Raw genomic sequence first — 17,062 nt, forward strand, 5'->3', positions numbered from 1 at the left:
CAACACATCATGGCAAATATAATCACCTACAGTCTGATTTCTATAGGGGCCCAAATGTCTAAAATTATTCAAAATTAGCAGATACCGTTATATACAAAGGAGAAAATCAGAAATCTGATTCTTCTCTTTTATTTTCCTTTTTACCCACTTTTTGGTATTTTAATTCTTGCAATATTAGCTTTTCAATTTATTCCTTTCATTAACATGTTAAACATGCATGCGCACACGCACACACACGCTTACAAGCACACACAAATTGTAACAAAACAGTGCAGATACTGAGTATTAGTCCCACCTTCAGCATGAAAATTAGCAGGGTGATTATGAGCCAATATTCTCTCTCAGACTAACCCATAACTTCCTAAAGGCCCCTGAAGGATCCGGAGGGTGAAAAACAGACCTATGGGGAACCCGGAAGTTCGGGAATTGTGACTTCTGGTTTGGCCATTTTTCGCCCTCTGGGGCCTTCAGGGGCCTTTAGGAGGCTTCCCTGAAGGCTCCGGAGGGCAAAAACCTATGAGCAAACCAGAAGTGACTTCCGGGTTCCCTGTATGGCCAGTTTTTGCCCCCTTGAAGGCTCTGGAGGACAAAAAAAAAGGCCTTATGGCCAAAACAGAAGTCCATTCCCAAACTTCCGGTTTGCCCATAGGGCCGGTTTTTCGCACTCTGGAGGCTTCAAGGAAGCCTCCAGAGGGAGAAAAACGGCCTCAAAAGGAGGCTGAAGTCAGCTGGCCAGCACGTGCCCTGACAAATGGCTCCATATGCCACCTGTAGCACGTGTGCCATAGGTTCGCCATCATGGGGTTAGAGCAGTGATGGCGAACCTATGGCACGCGTGCCACAAGTGGCACGTGGAGCCATTTGTCAGGGCACATGAGGCGCTGCCCTATCAGCTGGCTAGCACGCATGCGCGCGCTGGCCAGCTGAGTTCACCTTTTTAAAATCTATTTTTCGCCTTCCCCAGGCTCCAGAGGCTTTATAGGAGCCTGGGGAGGGCGAAAAGAGCCCCCCGCCCCCCCGGAGGCTTCAGGGACCGTCCCTGAAGCCTTTAGAATGCTTAAAACCACCCTCCGAGCAAACCGGAAGTCACTTCCGGTTTGCTCGGAGGGTGGTTTTAAGCGCTCCGAAGGCTTCAAGGAAGCCTCCGGACGGTCCCTGAAGCTCCGGAGGGCCTCCGGGGGGTTGGGGGAGGCTCCTTTTGCCCTCCCCAGGCTCCTATAAAGCCCCTGGAGCCTGGGGAGGGCGAAAAAAGCATGTAAAAATGGGGGGGTTGCGCGTTGTGCGCGCATGCGCAGTGGGGGGTCGCGCGTTGCATTATGGGTGCAGCACGCCCACACTCGTCCCCCCTGCGCTCCCCCCACTTGGGCACGCGAGCCAAAAAAGGTTTGCCATCACTGGGTTAGAGTATTAAAAATAGAGAAGAAAAAAATATCCTATCCACACTAATTACAATTTAGGATGTCAATAATACAAGGATAAAATGTTGAGTACAGTATAACAATGAAAAAAAGAACTGCTGTGACAAGTATGGTAAAGGATTTAAACTTAATATTAAAGTCTGCATTTATTTATTAGCTGTCTATTTATTTATATTCTACCTTTATTATTTTTATAAATAACTCAAGGCAGTGAATATATAATACTCCTTCCTCTTCCTATTTTCCCCACATAACCTTGAAGGCCCACGGACGACCTCCCCCCTGCATTCCCCCAGCTCCCCCCGCTTTTGGCACGGGAGCCAAAAAAGGTTCGCCATCACTGCTCTAAGCTATATAATTGAATGTTAATTTAATTTTGTATGTATGTTTGTGCATGTGTGTATCTATCTATATCTACATCTACATCTACATCTACATCTACATCTACATCTACCTACCTACCTACCTACCTACCTACCTACCTACCTACCTACCTACCTACCTATCTCATATATAAAGATATAGATATCACACACACATGCACACATATATCAGGGATACACAGACACACAGACACACAGACATATATATAACATATACATACATATACAAAACTGGGTTGAAACAATACAATGTATCAAAATATATGTCAACATTTGATTCAGTTTTGACTGCAAATGAGAGCTCCTTTGCTTTTTAGAACAGTTATTCTTTATAGCATTTCACTAGAATTCAGTTATATTTATTCACAATTTTATTTGGTCAAGCATACATAAGATAACAGATATAAGTATAAACATTATTATGAATACAGGAAATGCAGGGGTGGGTTTCAAATTTTTTTACTACCGGTTCTATGGGCGTGGCTAGGTTGGGGCGACATGTGTCTGAGTGGGCATGCCCACCTTAACATCACTCACGCACACACAGTCACATGCCCCCCCCCCCCAACCTATCCATGTCCACAGAACCACAAAAATTTCTGTTTTGCGAGCTGGGAGGCTGGCAAAGAAGCCTGACTTTCCCTGCTGCTGCGGCTCTCAAAAGAAAGAGGCAGAGATACTGGCCTGGTATTTGCTTCCCTTACCACTCACCGCCGCTCACACCCTCGCCGCTTTCCCAGCCAGCCACCCAACTAAGCAGGGCAGACAGGGGTGGGCTGCAGCCAGTGAGGAAAGGGGATAAGAGAAGCAAAGCCCATGCCGGCATCTCTGCCTCCTTCCTCCAAGAGCCGGCGTGGGGTTCCCTTCCACCGGGGAATTCTGTGCGGATGTGCCCGGCGGCAGCGGCAGCAGAGCTTGCCTTAGCTCTCCGCCATCCTGGAACTGCACCGCGCAGGACCAGCAATACAGCAGGATTTCTTTCTTTCTTTTGGTGGTGGGAGAAGGAAGAAAGTGCTACAGGAGGGGAGAGCAGTTTCTTCCTTCTCCTGCCACCAAAAGAATATCCCACCATCTGTTGGTGCCACCATGGTTGATCCGGCCGGGGGAATGGGCCCGCGAAAACAGGGTGTGCTCTGCTGCAACTGGCGCTGCTGCAGTCAGGCGCATCCACGGAGGAGAACTCCCCAGCACAGCGCAGTTCCAGGACAGTGGGATATTATTTCTTTCGGCAGCGGGACAAGGAAGAAAGTACTCCAGGAGGGCAGGCACCAGGCAAATGTCCCGGGGCTGCTACACATGTGCCTGCCCCATAACTAGGACCTAGTTATTTGCGGGATCGCATCCTACCCCATACATCCCTGCGACCAATTCGCTCTCACAGAGAGGGACTCCTCCGGGTGCCGTCCGCCAAACAATGCCAGCGGGCGACGCCCAGGAGTAGGGCCTTCTCTGTGATGGGCCCGACCCTCTGGAACGACCTCCCCCCTGACATTAGAACCATTACTGATCTCCGCTCCTTCCGTAAGAAACTCAAGACCCACCTGTTCCAATTAGCTGGCCTGGCCCAATCACAATTATGATCTAATCCCTCGACTCTCCTGGCCGGTCATTTTAAATTTTGGGGTATTTTAATTTGGTTTTAATCTGATTAATTTTTGCACTATTGTACAGACTTGTGTTTACTTTGTTTTTATGGGGTTTTGTAATTGTTGTATATAATGTATTTTATTCTGTCTGTACACCGCCCCGAGTCCCCTTGGGGAGAGGGAGCGGTTGACAAATCCAATAAATGAATGAAATGAAAATGAATTTCTGCAAAGGCAGAGCCCTCCCCCACTACAGGGCGATTCAAAGAGGGGATGGAGATGCTGCAGAAAAGGCTACCTTTTACCTGGGTCCGTGTGCCTCTCGTGCCAGCTCCACGGGGCTTTGGGCTCCGAAACAGCCCACTGGCTTCCCACCCAGCCAACTGGCTGCTCTCTTGGCAGATGGCCTGTCCGACCACCGGCGCTCCTCCAGGACTCTGCCTGTGGAGTCCAGCACTCCGGGGGAAGGAGACTCGGCCACGGCCTGCTCCCTGTGTGAGAGGCTGCCCCCCACCCACCAGCAGCTTCCATCCCTGGGTCTGCTTCGCCGGTGGTAAGCAGTGCCATGGCTGAGGATCAGGCAGGTGGCTGGGTGAGAAGCTAATTGGGCTGGTTTGGAGCCCAAAGCCCTGCGGAGCCAGCTCGGGAGGCATGCAGGCCTGGGTGGAAGGCAGCTTTTTCTGCAGCAGCATCCCCCCTCTTTGGATTGCCCTGCAGCGGGAGGGGGCAGAAATAGAGCAGGGCATTGCAGCAGCCCCGGGATGTCCGCTTGCCCTCCCGCAGCATTGCTGCCTCCGCCGCCACCCCTCCCAGCCCCAGAACAGCATCTGTTTTTCCACCAAGGGCCACCCGCCCACCCACTGGCCAGGCCGGGCTGGATGCCGACCTCAGAAGGCAAGCGGGTATGGGGAACTGCCGGTAAGGCCACATGGAAGGCAGGGAAGTATGGCAAGGCTGCGGGGAAGGGAGTAGGCTGCTTGCTCCCTTCTCTGCAGTCCTGCCATGCTTCCTTGCCTTCCACGCACCTTTGGCTTGCCTGCCTTTGCAAGCTGGCCACGGGGATGCTGGGAAGGCTGTGTGGAAGGCAGGGAAGCATGGCAGGGCCACAGGGAAGGGGGAAGGGGCAGTTAGCTAAACCGCGACTCGCAGGCTTATCTGGCAGACAGATCAGGGGCGCAGCACTTCAGGCAGGCAAGCTGCAGAGCAGAGACAGGGTGGGGCAGGGCGAGCGAGCAGTGACTGGGAAACCAGTTCGGGGGCATAGCCTGGCTGCCATTACTACCAGTTCAGAAAAGTATGTCAGATTTTTACTACCTATTCAGGTGAACTGGATTGGACCGGTAGGAACCCACCTCTGAGAAAATGGATATGAATAAGTGGGGACAGTAGGACGGACAGTAGGCACATTGGTGCACTTATGCACGCCCCTTACAGACCTCTTAGGAATGGGGTGAGGTCTACAGTAGACAGTCTAAGGTTAAAGTTATGGGGGTTTGTGGATGAAACCACAGAGTCAGGTAGTGAATTCCAGGTGTTGACCACTCTGTTGCTGAAGTTGTATTTTCTGCAATCGAGTTTGGAGCGGTTTACATGAAGTTTGTATCTATTGTGAGCTCGTGTATTGTTGCAGTTGAAGCTGAAGTAGTCGTTGACAGGTAGGACATTGTAGCAGATAATTTTGCATACTATGCTCAAGTCAGACTGAAGGCGGCGTAGTTCTAACTTGTCTAAGCCCAAAATTTCAAGCCTGGTGGTGTAAGGTGTTCTGTTGTGAGCAGAGGAGTGGATATTTCTTCTCGTGAAATATCTCTGGACTCTCTCAATTGTATTAATGTCTGATATGCATTGTTGGTTGCTGATAGAAAAGCTGTATTCGAGAATAGATCTAGCAAAGGTTTTATATGCCCTAGTTTGCGATAGAATATTACCGGAGAAGAAGCTTCGCAAGATTCTTAATGCCTTTTTGGCAATGCTATTACAGTGAGCTCTTTGATTAGAAATTAGTACTCCAAGGTCCTTGACAAAGTGAGGGTCATCCACGAGGTCATATCCACCCAGTTTGTATTTGGTGTTCTGATTTTTTTTGCCAATGTGTAAGACAGAGCATTTGTTTGTTGAGATTTGGAGTTGCCAATTGTTTGACAATTCTCACACATAGTCAAGGTCTCTTTGTAGGGCAGTAGCATTGTCAGTGGTGTTGAATAGTTTTACATAATCAGCGAAGAGAACGCAGTTGCTTATGATATGGTCGCAAAGATCATTTATGTAAAGTATAAAGAATGGGTCTTAATACACTACCTTGGGGACATCACTGTTAACAGGTGCAGGATTTGATAAAGTGCTCCCTATTTTGACTTGTGCAGGGATTCAGAAATGCCAAAGATTTTAGTTTTAGAAGTAGTTTGTCATGTACCACTGAATCAAAGACTTTACAGAAGTCTATGTAAATTGTGTCTGTTGCTTTACCCTGATCGAGCTGGTCACCATGGTGCAAGGTTGAATTTAAAAAGCAATGCCTGGCATCTAAATTCAGGCAATCTTAGACTTATGACCACAATGAGGCCAAAAATTCTGTTGCTATGTGAAACATTTGATAAGTGAATTTGCCTCACTTTATGACCCTAGTTGCCACAGTTATGTGAATCACTACAGATGTTAAATTAGTAACACAGTTGTTAAGTGAATCTGACTTCCACATTGACTTTGCTTGTCAGAAGGTTGCAAAAAGTGGTACATGACCCCAGGACACTGCATCCATCATAAATATGAGTCAGTTGCCAAGTGTCTGAATTTTGATCATCTGACCATGGGGATGCTGCAATGGTCTTAAGTGTGAAAAATTGTCATAAATCCCTTTTTTCAGTGCTGTTGTAACTTGGAACAATCACTAAATGAACTGTTGTAAGTCAAGGACTACCTGTATACTGCTGCCTTATAAGCAATTCTACATTATATCACATGACAAAATGGCAATGCTTTAATTTTTAAATAAACTAAACAAAACTTACTTTGTCAAATAGAAAGACAATGATTGTCTCCCTTTTAAACACACCTATTCAAAGCATTAAAACTTTATTTAAATAAAAAAGTTTCTATTTTAAAACTATTTTGTTTTAAAATAATTTTAGCAATCTGGAAATTACACAATTTAAGCAATAACATTTAAATAAATTTCCTACCTGATGCTGATGCAGCCTTAGTCTTGAACTCCCTTGGCTGTGGCACTGGCTTGCTTTCCATTTTACACTGGATCATATCCTTTTTCTCTAATGACAATTCACACCTAATTGTTTCCTCTATATGACTGTTATCTTCTTCACAATCAGATCTTTCTTCAATAGCTGGGTCATCTTTGGTGTCTTTGATCAGTTGTTTATTTTCTGATGTGGTTGCTTCTTGAGGCATTTCTTTGTAGTTTGCTAAAGTCAAGTTACCAACAGTTTGTTTTCCAAAAGAACAGTGATTTGACAGTGATACTTCAAATGGAATTGATTGTTTTGCTGTACCTCTTTTACATGATCCAGGATGTTCACTTAGTGAAAAAGGAATAGTTTGCCTCTCTTTGCTCAAAACCTTTCTCTCCAGAATGGAAATATATTGAGATCCCTCATATTCCTCTGATGAAGACAAGTCATCGGCACTTTCACTTTTTAAAGTGTCCCTGTTACAAAGATTAAACTTAGATGGTGATACTGTGAAGACTGCTGATTTAGGACAGATGTTTTCCTCAGATTCAGGAAATTCCTCTTCTGAGTCTGGAAAAAGATTGACATTTCATGTATAAAAGAAAGAGCAACAGTGCAAAATCAAAGAATGATTTTGACAGCAATGTGCACTTAACGCTTTTCTCACCCTTTCTGCGGCCAAGCATAAATCAATCTATGCCTCTCCAAAGTGATAAATTATGTGAAACAATTGTCAAAATATGGTATGTTGCACTTCAGAAAAATTTTATCTGTGAATCAATTAAGATAAATTGTACATCTTGCTATAGTTCAGTATAAAAAGAGATTATCAATCATATTATATTCAATAACTCATTCAATTTATATAGCCACCCATCTCACATTCATGAATCTATGTGGCTTACAAATATAAAAAATATATTAAAACATTTTGAGAAGCAACCATACAAACAATATAAACGTTAAACATAATTAAACCATACAGCAGTCACCAGGAGGTCACAGTCCCATTGCTGGATCTGCCAGATAATAGTCTTTAGTAGACAAAACTTGTAACAAGCTTCTTCTGCTAGACTTGATGGGACAGACAGATGTCACTGTGGAAAGGCGGTCCCATAACCTGGACCCACGTCATGTAAGGCTTTATAGACTATTAGCTGATAACCTGGCATTGCCTGGGTATTTATTTTTCCTAATCCTGTATTAGACAGGAAAAAGAATGAATTATATCTATAGTGTTGCGCGACACACACACACCATGTTTCCCGCGTCCCTGCACATGTGCGCACAACCACCTCCGTGCCCCGTTTTGGGTCTAGTAGGCCTTCCTGCAGCTCCACCTGAAGAGAAGAAAATGAGGAAGGAGCCCAAAGTGACCCTGATGCATCCGCCTTTTCTCTCGGTGCTCCTCGGAAGTCTCCGAGGCAGAAACTCTGTAGCCAAGCTGCAAACACAGTGGCCGGGGGAGGAGGGGGTGCTCCTCCTCCCACAGCCTGTTTGAGCCCCACTACTGTGTACCGTGCGCACGTATCACTTTCCTCTTGAGCCAGCAGTCTAGTGTCCCTTACTCCACCCGGTCCAGTCCCTGCCTCTCACCGTGAAACTCCCCCCCCCCCATCACCCCTGCATGAGGAACAGGAGCCATACCTGCCTGCTTCTCGGCTGCTGCCACTTTCCCCGCCATGAGGGCTTTTCCCTCATTCGAAGCTTCCCACTCCTCTCATCAAAATGGCGGTCAGGATCTTGGTGCTCAATGCACGGCAGAGACCCGAAAATCTGCATGCCACCTGCATTTATTTATTTATTTATTTATTTATTTATTTATTTGATTTCTAGACCGCCCCCTCTCCCCAAAGGGACTCGGGGCGGTGTACAGGTACCAAATTAAAAACCATACAAATAATAATAAATATAATTAAAATCGAATTAAACTTTAAACCCCTGTACAAGTTTATAAAAATTAAAAACTTAGCCTAAGACCAACCCGTGAAATTTAAAAATACAGACTGAGGTGGGAGAGCTGGAATTAGGCCAGGCCGGCTAGATTAAACAGGTGGGTTTTGAGCTTCTTACGGAAGGAGCGGAGGTCTGTGGTTGTTCTAATATCAGGGGGAAGGTCATTCCAGAGGGTCGGGCCCATCACAGAGAAGGCCCTTCCCCTGGGCGTCGCCCGCTGGCACAGCCTGGTGGACGGCACCCAGAGGAGACCCTCTCTGTGTGAGCGGATCGGCCGAAGGGATGTGTGGGGCAGGATACGATCCCGCAAATAACTAGGTCCTGTGCCATGGAGCGCTTTGAAGATGATAATCAGCACCTTGAAACGCACCCGAAAAGCTACAGGTAGCCAGTGCAGCCCGCGCAGGAGAGGTGTTACGTGGGAGTATCTAGCGACTCCCGAGACTGCCCGCGTGGCCGCATTCTGAACCAACTGCAGTCTTCGGGTGCATCTCAAGGGGATACACACACACACACACACTGAGGGGTATTAGGGGTGTCCCCCCCCCCAGTATTTGTCTCCAGAGGGTAAGTAATCTGTGTACCAGGTTTGGTTGAAATTGCTCGAGCCGTTACAGAGTTATGCTGGAACATACACAGACACACACAGTCTATATATAGTATATATATAGATTACCAGCATGCTTCACCAGCAATTAGTCCCAGGAGCAAATTAGTAATCAATGCAGTTTGTAGAGCAGAGGTTTATATGTAAAGATCTAGGTATGCACATTACTGCTCACAGTGCTTCATTTTGCAGCAACTTACGCTTCTGAGTACAGCCCCAAAGACAGCCCCAAATAGTGTGCATTATAGTAATCTATACAGGAGGTAATCAGGCCATGCGTCATTAAATCTAGAACCTCCTGATTCAGGAATAGATACAACTCAAAGTTATTCTTCGAGCAGGAGTTTTAAATACAGGATTCCCAGATTGTGCAATGCATTGCTCTGGAGAAATGCAATCCAAAACCAAAGGTGATAAATTCCTTAATCCACCTGACCCTAAAACCCAAAGTCACTTTGTCTTGGCAGGGTTGAGCTGAAGCTTGTTCTACCCCATCTAGACCTGTGCAACCTCCAGACACTAAAACAGGATATTGGAAGCATTGTTTACTTCACTATATAGCTGACTATCATCAGCATACTGCTATACCTCATTCTACAGCTATGAATGACCTCACTGAGCAGCTTCATGTAGATGTTAAACAGGAGCAGAAAGAGTACCAAACCATGTAACACCTCTGGACAGGACCTCTGCCCCTCAATGAACACCATCTATATTTATTAAAAATATATTAAACATGATTAAAAATGAAATCCACAGAGTACAACATTTAAGTCTTCCTCAACATACATTCATCACTTTCAAAGTCTTCTGAATATTCTTCATTCTGCTGATTTATTTCACGAGCAAGAAGTGCTTCTTGTAGCTCTTCCTATAATATATTAATACATAAAGAGTATTATTATGTGAAAAACAAATATTTTCCAGAATGAATTCAAAAACAGAAGTGTTGCAAACTTTAGAGGCAATATTGTTTCTAAAATAACTACCGTATTTTTTGGAGTATAAGATGCACCTTTTCCCTCAAAAAAAAAGGGCAAAAATCTGGGTGCGTCTTATACACTGAACACAGCATTTTTTGCATCCCAACACCCTGCCCACTTCGCAAAAATGGACATGCAGAGGGTTTGGGAGGCCTGCAAAGTGCTCCTGGGGACTGGGGAGGGCAAAAATAAGCAAAAAATGGGCCATTTTTTGCTCGGTTTTGCCCCCCCCCCAACCCCAAGGAGCACCCCTCAAGCTTCCCAAAGCCAATGCATGCCCTGTTTTTTTTGCGAAAAATTGGCTTTTTTTGCTTGTTTTTGCCCCAGCCCTCTGGAGCACTTTGCAGGTCTGTCAAATTCTCTGCATGACCCATTTTTCACAAAAAACAAGTTGTGCAGAGGGTTTAGGAGGCCTGCAGAGTGCAAACACTTTTTTTAGTTTACCTCTTCAAAATCTTGGTGTGTCTTATACTCCGGTGTATCTTACATACCGAAAAATACGGTAACCCAGCTAATTATTATATCTTTCAATGTGTCCTTAATTTTGGTTCTTATATATCCACACACATATACGTACACATGAGATATAGTTATGGAATATATAGCAATCATATTGTCTATTATATTGTTAAAAGGAGGTAGAAGAGTCAAATTGTAACATCAAAGATATTGCCAGTTCTGACTGTGGAACATATCATGAATTCTAATGTGCAAAGTTCCAAGCTAAAGAAAAAGATAGCCAATCAGTTTCCATAATATGAGTTTGAACATATAACCACCATTTTTCAAGAACTGCTTTAAAGTCCTGTGTCAGGCCCGCAGTTATATTCCTTTTTAGGAAAGTGTTTCCTACACGTTTGTTAGTTGGTTAGCAAAAAGGTTAACTATATCATATCTACCCTCATGTATTAATAGTTCAAGTTCACCCTCTGTTTCTTCCACAGACTCTGTTCATTTGTGTGTAGGCACTTGATATCTTAATGTCTGACTCTGGGTATGCTCCCTGTCTCCTAATTGGGGTTTGAGTTTGTTTTCCTTCCCATACCTCCTTACTTCATTATTTCACTTGCTTTCTAGAGGTTTTGCTTGGAAAACCCTCTCTCTCTCTCTCTCTCCTCTCTCTCTCCTCTCTCTCTCTCCTCTCTCTCTCTCTCTCTCTCTCTCTCTCTCTCTCTCTCTCTCTCTCACACACACACACACACACACACACACACCTCAATTTTAGTTTAAAGCCCTCCTGATAAGTTGAGGCATTCATTTTCTGAAAACATTTTCCCACTCTTTGTGAGGTGCACTCCATCCTTTGTCAGAAGCCCAACATGGAGATAGTGCAGGCCATTTTAGGAAAGGATGCCAATGAAGTATGCTGAAGATGGCAGGCCTGACACTTTGGGCACAAATAACCAAGCTCATATTATCATACTTTGAACACATTATGCAAAGACAAGGTGAATAGATTCAGTTATCCTGGTGATGAATGAACCACAGGATATGAGTGTACTATTTCACTGAAAGATGAAAGATTAAGCTAGAGACAGATTGTCATAGAGAAAATCTATATGGTTGCTGACAGCCAACAATGTCTTGATGATAATAATTAAATTATAAATCCAGATATACTTCAGAGAAGTTTCGCACTTACATATTTCAGACATGATGAAACTTTAAATAATCATTAGTATTTTAAAAAATACAAGGTACTGACTAGCATGCCATTGCTAAGAAAAACTTGAATAGTTTTTTTCAGCAGTTGGCCCAGTTTTTGCACGGCTACAAGACATAATATATGTATGTAAATATAAAACAGTTTTCTTCATCATTTCAACAATGACAAGGCTATACAAAACAGCTTAAAGAGGTGTTTTGCAAACTACGTTGACATTAATAAAGTATCCCTCTTCTAGGTTTTAAAGTACCTGGATTGTTTGTGTTCAGACAGAGGGACCATCATTTAGAGTTATATGAGCCTTCAAGAGAATATCAAGTTAGAATTGATAGAGAGTACTTTTGTCAAGCTAACAAGTTTTATGAAAGCACCTCTTTCAAATGCCTTGAAGAACTCAGATTTCCAATAACAGGATACAAAGCAGAAAAATTATTTTACCTGAAAAGTGATTCTTTTGGAGAACTTTGGGCTCTTGGTGTAGGCTAAAGTAGTGATAATATCTTCATCAGACATGTTGCTTGATCTGAGTTAATTAAGCTTACATATTCAACTTGTAGTCTTGTAAAGATGTATTTTCTTTTTGAATGTAATAAGAGAGAAAAATTATTTAAATGATACTGTATTCCTATTATCTAAAAGAGCATAAACACTGTTTCCTTTAAAACACCATACACTATAATCTAATTTCTCAGATGATTAAATTTGCTGTGACAAATTTGCGGAGAGTAAAATTGATAGTAATTTCTACCTTGTACTGATTTTGACATGACACTTTATAGCATCTACCATCTATCATCTTGCCCAGTTATACAGATATGCCTTCAATTTTGGAAAGCTGTTGTTTTCAACATACGTGTAATTGTCCAGCCTATAAGATGTTATTTAGACCATTGCCCATTTTAGCTTAGATAAGCCAGCTGGAGGAAATGGGTGAATCCAGAAAGTGGCAAATGTATCTTTGTATGATGGAGTGGGGCTACCAGCCTTAAAAGAAGCAATGCATAGATTTAGAATTCATGATAGATACTGCTCAAATAAGTCTCTTGAGTGTGCATTGGTATACAGATAGTCTTCAACTTATGACTGTAATTGAGCCCAAAATTTATGCTGTTAAATGAGAAATTTGTTAAGTGAGTTAAGAGATTAGATGCACCGATTTCTTATTTGCATTAATTTCAGTAAATAGTAATGACTGACTCCATCATGCCACTCTAGAAGTACTAGGAGATCCATTATTATTCAGATAATTAATTACTTGGGTTACTTTATTAAATTTTTACAAATATGATTGCAAAATAGCTATCTATAGAAATTACTAGAAGCATTCTTTCTTATGTACCCATGGGGACACGTTGTAATTACTCCACCATTAAGGATAATGAGATGATGATATATGAGCAGTGGTTCTTAAACTGTTTGACCCAATTACCCTTTTTGTGTCAGCAATAATGCCCTTAACAGATACACACCCAACATCACACACACACAAAAAACAGTTTGCCTTGTTTTACAGGTGCAGCAGTTCCAATCTGGATCCTTGACGCACCGACGAGAAATTACAAATTATTCCCTTAGACTCTTAGGTTAAGAATCATAGCAACCAGCTGGACAGTTAAACAATTAATTGACATTCAGCCCGACTGATGACGTTTATTTCCAAGGAGGAAAGCTAAACATCGCTGCTCTGTTCCAATCTGCTGCCGAAGTACCCCGGGGGGTCGATCCTTGCCAAGCAATCGCCCTCCCGTTTTTCCACAGAAAGAATCATGCCAAGGCTCCGGACAGGTAGCGATCTCCAGCGAACCTGTCCGCTAAGTTGCCCTCCCTGTTGCCCTTCCAGCGCCTGAGTCGCCGAAGACAGTGCCGCGTCGCCGGGCTGTCTTCTTCCACGCCCTTACCTCGCGTCGCAGGGAGGTTATTTCGTGTCTCCGTTAAGATGGCTGAGCAGCTCCCACTCTGATCTTTCTCCTGCCCTGGCTGCAGGTGTATGAAAAGTCAAAAGCAGCCTCGGCTCGTGTAGGCCTCCTCGCCATAGAGGTAACCTAGCAACCTCCAGCACGCGGCTGCTGACCGCACAGATCAGTGGGGTGGTTGTTGTGGCAACCAAACCACGCCTCCGTTTCCCCAGGGGGGTTTAATCGACAGTTTGGGGGCGTTTCTCGGGGGGGGGGGAGAGAATGGTTGCTCTGTATCTTTTTCTCTTTCGGAAACTTGTTTAAAAGACAGTGATATTTACCTGTCCCTCTTTTGTCAGGGACAAAAGAGTAAGTATTTTTTTAAAAGACCGGACTTTTTGCTGAAAGTGGAAAAACTGATGTGATGATTGGAAAATGATGAAATAAGGGGCTGAAGAGAATCTTTGTAATGCCAAGAGGGAGGTAGAATAAGGTGTTTGTCAGTAATTCTTGGGGAAAAAAGGGTTGGAAGGCTTATTTTTTCTTGCTTAACATTTTTCTGTTTTTCTGTTCTTTTTCTTTTTGCACTTTATTTTCATTATTCCATATTTGTCGTTCATTATATTAAAAACTCTAAATAAAAAGAATTTATCTTTTACTTAACGTCAAATCAGCTTTTGACATTTTTCTTTAAAGTCTGGTTTACATATCTTTCTTTTCCTGTATTTTTTTTATTTTATATTCTTTATTTTTTACATTGAGCTTTAGTGCTACATTCAAGGTCCTGGGGAAGAAAACTTAAGTTTTAGCTTTAAGGAAGCTATGCAGATTCTTCCTTTAGCTTTTATCAATCCTGTCTCCAGGCATAGAAGTGTGTTTGAAACACAATGAGGCATCTGAAGAATTGCAAGGTCCTGTAAAGAAGCTGTACTAGCAATATTAGTCTGCATTTATAGGAGTGACATTGACTGCTTTGTACATCCAAATGTTATTTAATGAATGGATTAAATCTTTTAATATATTCATTTAATCTAGATCTATTAAATCTAATCGATCTTTAGCTTTTGATGTCACTTGAGCAAGATAAAATGCTTCTGATGACATCTACTCTAAGCAAGGAACTGAGTTCTTTCAGTCTATTAGTTCTTTCTAGATCAGTGTTTTTCAAATTTGGCAACTTTAAGATGTGTGGACTTCTTCCCAGAATTCTGTTTTACTAGAGTATATTCTCCTTCTACCAGTTCCTATCGCCACATCTACAGCTGTATAAATCACAGATTTATTTTTTTCCAGAAAACTTTTCTTGGAAGATAAAAATATGCCCTGTATTTAGAACAAGCATTTTTTTCACATAGAAAAAGCAATGCTAGAGTGTTTGAGTCACAATGATTTAAATCTTGTCTAGTCATGACCTTGTCATTGTTTATAGGTGTTAACTGTTTTAAAATATTAGTAGTAATAGTATATATTTCTAAAGAGTACACAACTGGATATTAAACCAAGGGTTTTAATGTTTCAAAATGCTCTTTTTGCAGCTGTCTTTTGTAGGAAGTAATCATGCACCCCCTCCCACTCCTTTTCCCTAGAAAAGCCAGGGATAAGAAGTTCCTCAAAAAAATTTACAAGTCAAGCCGCTAATAAAAAACTGTCTGAGGCGCATTTCACAGCAGATACTAAAAGAGATATATTGTAACAAGACATCTGTTGCAACCAGATGCCGCCTATCTAGACAGCTCCATTCATAAGGAAATAAGTGCTGTCAGCTATAGCTGATTCATAATCAAACCAACTGAACAGACTAAGAATAGGAAATAATGGGATTCGAAATCTTCCTACCCCACTCAATTCCAAGGACAGGACAGGACTTTTTAGGACAAAATAGGATTTACCCACCCCCATTAAAATAGCAAAAGACATAGGGATCGCCAGGTTGCATCTTGAAGCATCTTAATAGCAATAGCAATAAGACTTATATACCGCTCAGTGGTGGGTTTAAAAAAATTTTTAGAACCTATTCCGTAGGTGTGACCTGTTTTGTGGGAGTGGCATGGCGTTCGTGTGACCGGTTGGGTGTGGCCAACTTGGAAAATGTGGTGAAACTCACTTAACAATGCTCTTGCTTAGCAACCAAAATTTTGAGCTCAATTGTCATAAGTTCTCTTTCTTTCTCTTTTTTCTTTTCTTTTTCTTTCTTTCTTGCCTTCCTTCCTTCCTTTTGTCTCTCTCCCCCTCTCTTTCTTTCTTTCTTTCATCTCTGTCTCCCACTTTTTTCTTTCTTTTTTCTTTTTTTTCTTTTTTCTTTTCTTTTTTTTCTTTTTTTCTTTTTTCTTTCTTTTTTCTTTTTTTCCGTTTTCTTTCTTCCTTTCTTTCTCTTTCCTTCTTTCTTCTTCTCTTTCTTTCTCTCTTTCTCTTTCTATCTTTCTCTCTCTTTTTTCTCTCCCTCTCCATTCCTTCCTTCTTTCCTTTCTTGTGTGTATCTCTCCCACTTTCTTCCTTCCTTCCTTTCTCTCTTGCTTTCTTTCTCTCCCCCACTCTCTCACACACACTTCCCTTCCAATTATATTCGTAGATATATTCAATGAACTAAAACCGGTCCCCAATAAATCCTATGTTCACAGCATTCTGTGTCCTACAAACCAATTCACAGAGCTCCCAATTCAGCCTCTTACCACTCTGGGGATTAACTGAATATGGTTCTGCTTTCCCAGCCAGCCACCCAGCTAAGCCGAGCTTCTGCTAGGGGCAGCCTTCTCCTCCCTCTCTCCCCCTGATTTCTCCCCGGCCGCAATCGCGAAGGAAGGAGGCAGGGATACTGGCTGGCACTCTCTTCACTTACTGCTTGCCACCGCTGTCCCTGCGGCCCACGGAGAAACAGAAGCTTCTTTTTTGCCAGCCTCCCAACTGATCCAGTCCTCCTTACACATGCGGTGTGTGTGTGTGTGTGTGTGTGTGTGTGTGTGTGTGTGACAGCCACCTGGTTTCCAATGGGGGGAAAGAAATCCATGTAGAGGGAGGAAAAACACTTGGATTTCTTCCCCCCCCCCATTGGAAACCAGGCGGCTGTCAAAGAGAAGGGAGTGCGCGCCATATGGACTTCTCCCAATCCTCTGCTCCGGCAAATGAAGTGGGTGGGCGGGGCAAGCCTGGAGCGGACAGGCGGGGTGAGATAGTGGCGGCAACTGGGCAGGGGGGAGGAGCAAGTGGTGGGGGGCAGCCCAGGGGAGGGAGCGTTCTGGTACGGGGCTTCTGGAAGCTCAGGTACGGGAAGGCATGCTAAATTTCACGATTCCATGGGGCCTCAGGGCGGGCCACACCTTGGCGAAGGCCCTGGAGTTTTCCTGTTGCGCGTTTTGCGGCAGCACAAATAGGACAACTGGCTATGT

General features: G+C 43.4%; 1 protein-coding gene across 1 annotated transcript in view; it reads right to left on the reverse strand.

Moving 5' to 3' along the window:
- MAP9 (microtubule associated protein 9) overlaps positions 1–13,814 on the reverse strand; it is a 42,852-nt gene extending 29,038 nt beyond the window's left edge. Inside the window, exons 1-4 of the mRNA XM_081958894.1 lie at positions 13,683–13,814; positions 12,223–12,360; positions 9,925–10,006; positions 6,567–7,142 (exon numbers count right to left, since the gene is read on the reverse strand). Of these exons, the coding sequence (XP_081815020.1) occupies positions 6,567–7,142; positions 9,925–10,006; positions 12,223–12,297 (733 nt within the window). The 5' untranslated portion in view covers positions 12,298–12,360; positions 13,683–13,814. The remainder of the gene's footprint in view (positions 1–6,566; positions 7,143–9,924; positions 10,007–12,222; positions 12,361–13,682) is intronic.
- Between the last annotated feature and the right edge of the window lie 3,248 nt (positions 13,815–17,062).

The sequence above is a fragment of the Natrix helvetica genome, assembly GCF_964273705.1.
Source record: "Natrix helvetica genome assembly, chromosome: 7".
Classification (NCBI taxonomy): domain Eukaryota; kingdom Metazoa; phylum Chordata; class Lepidosauria; order Squamata; family Natricidae; genus Natrix; species Natrix helvetica.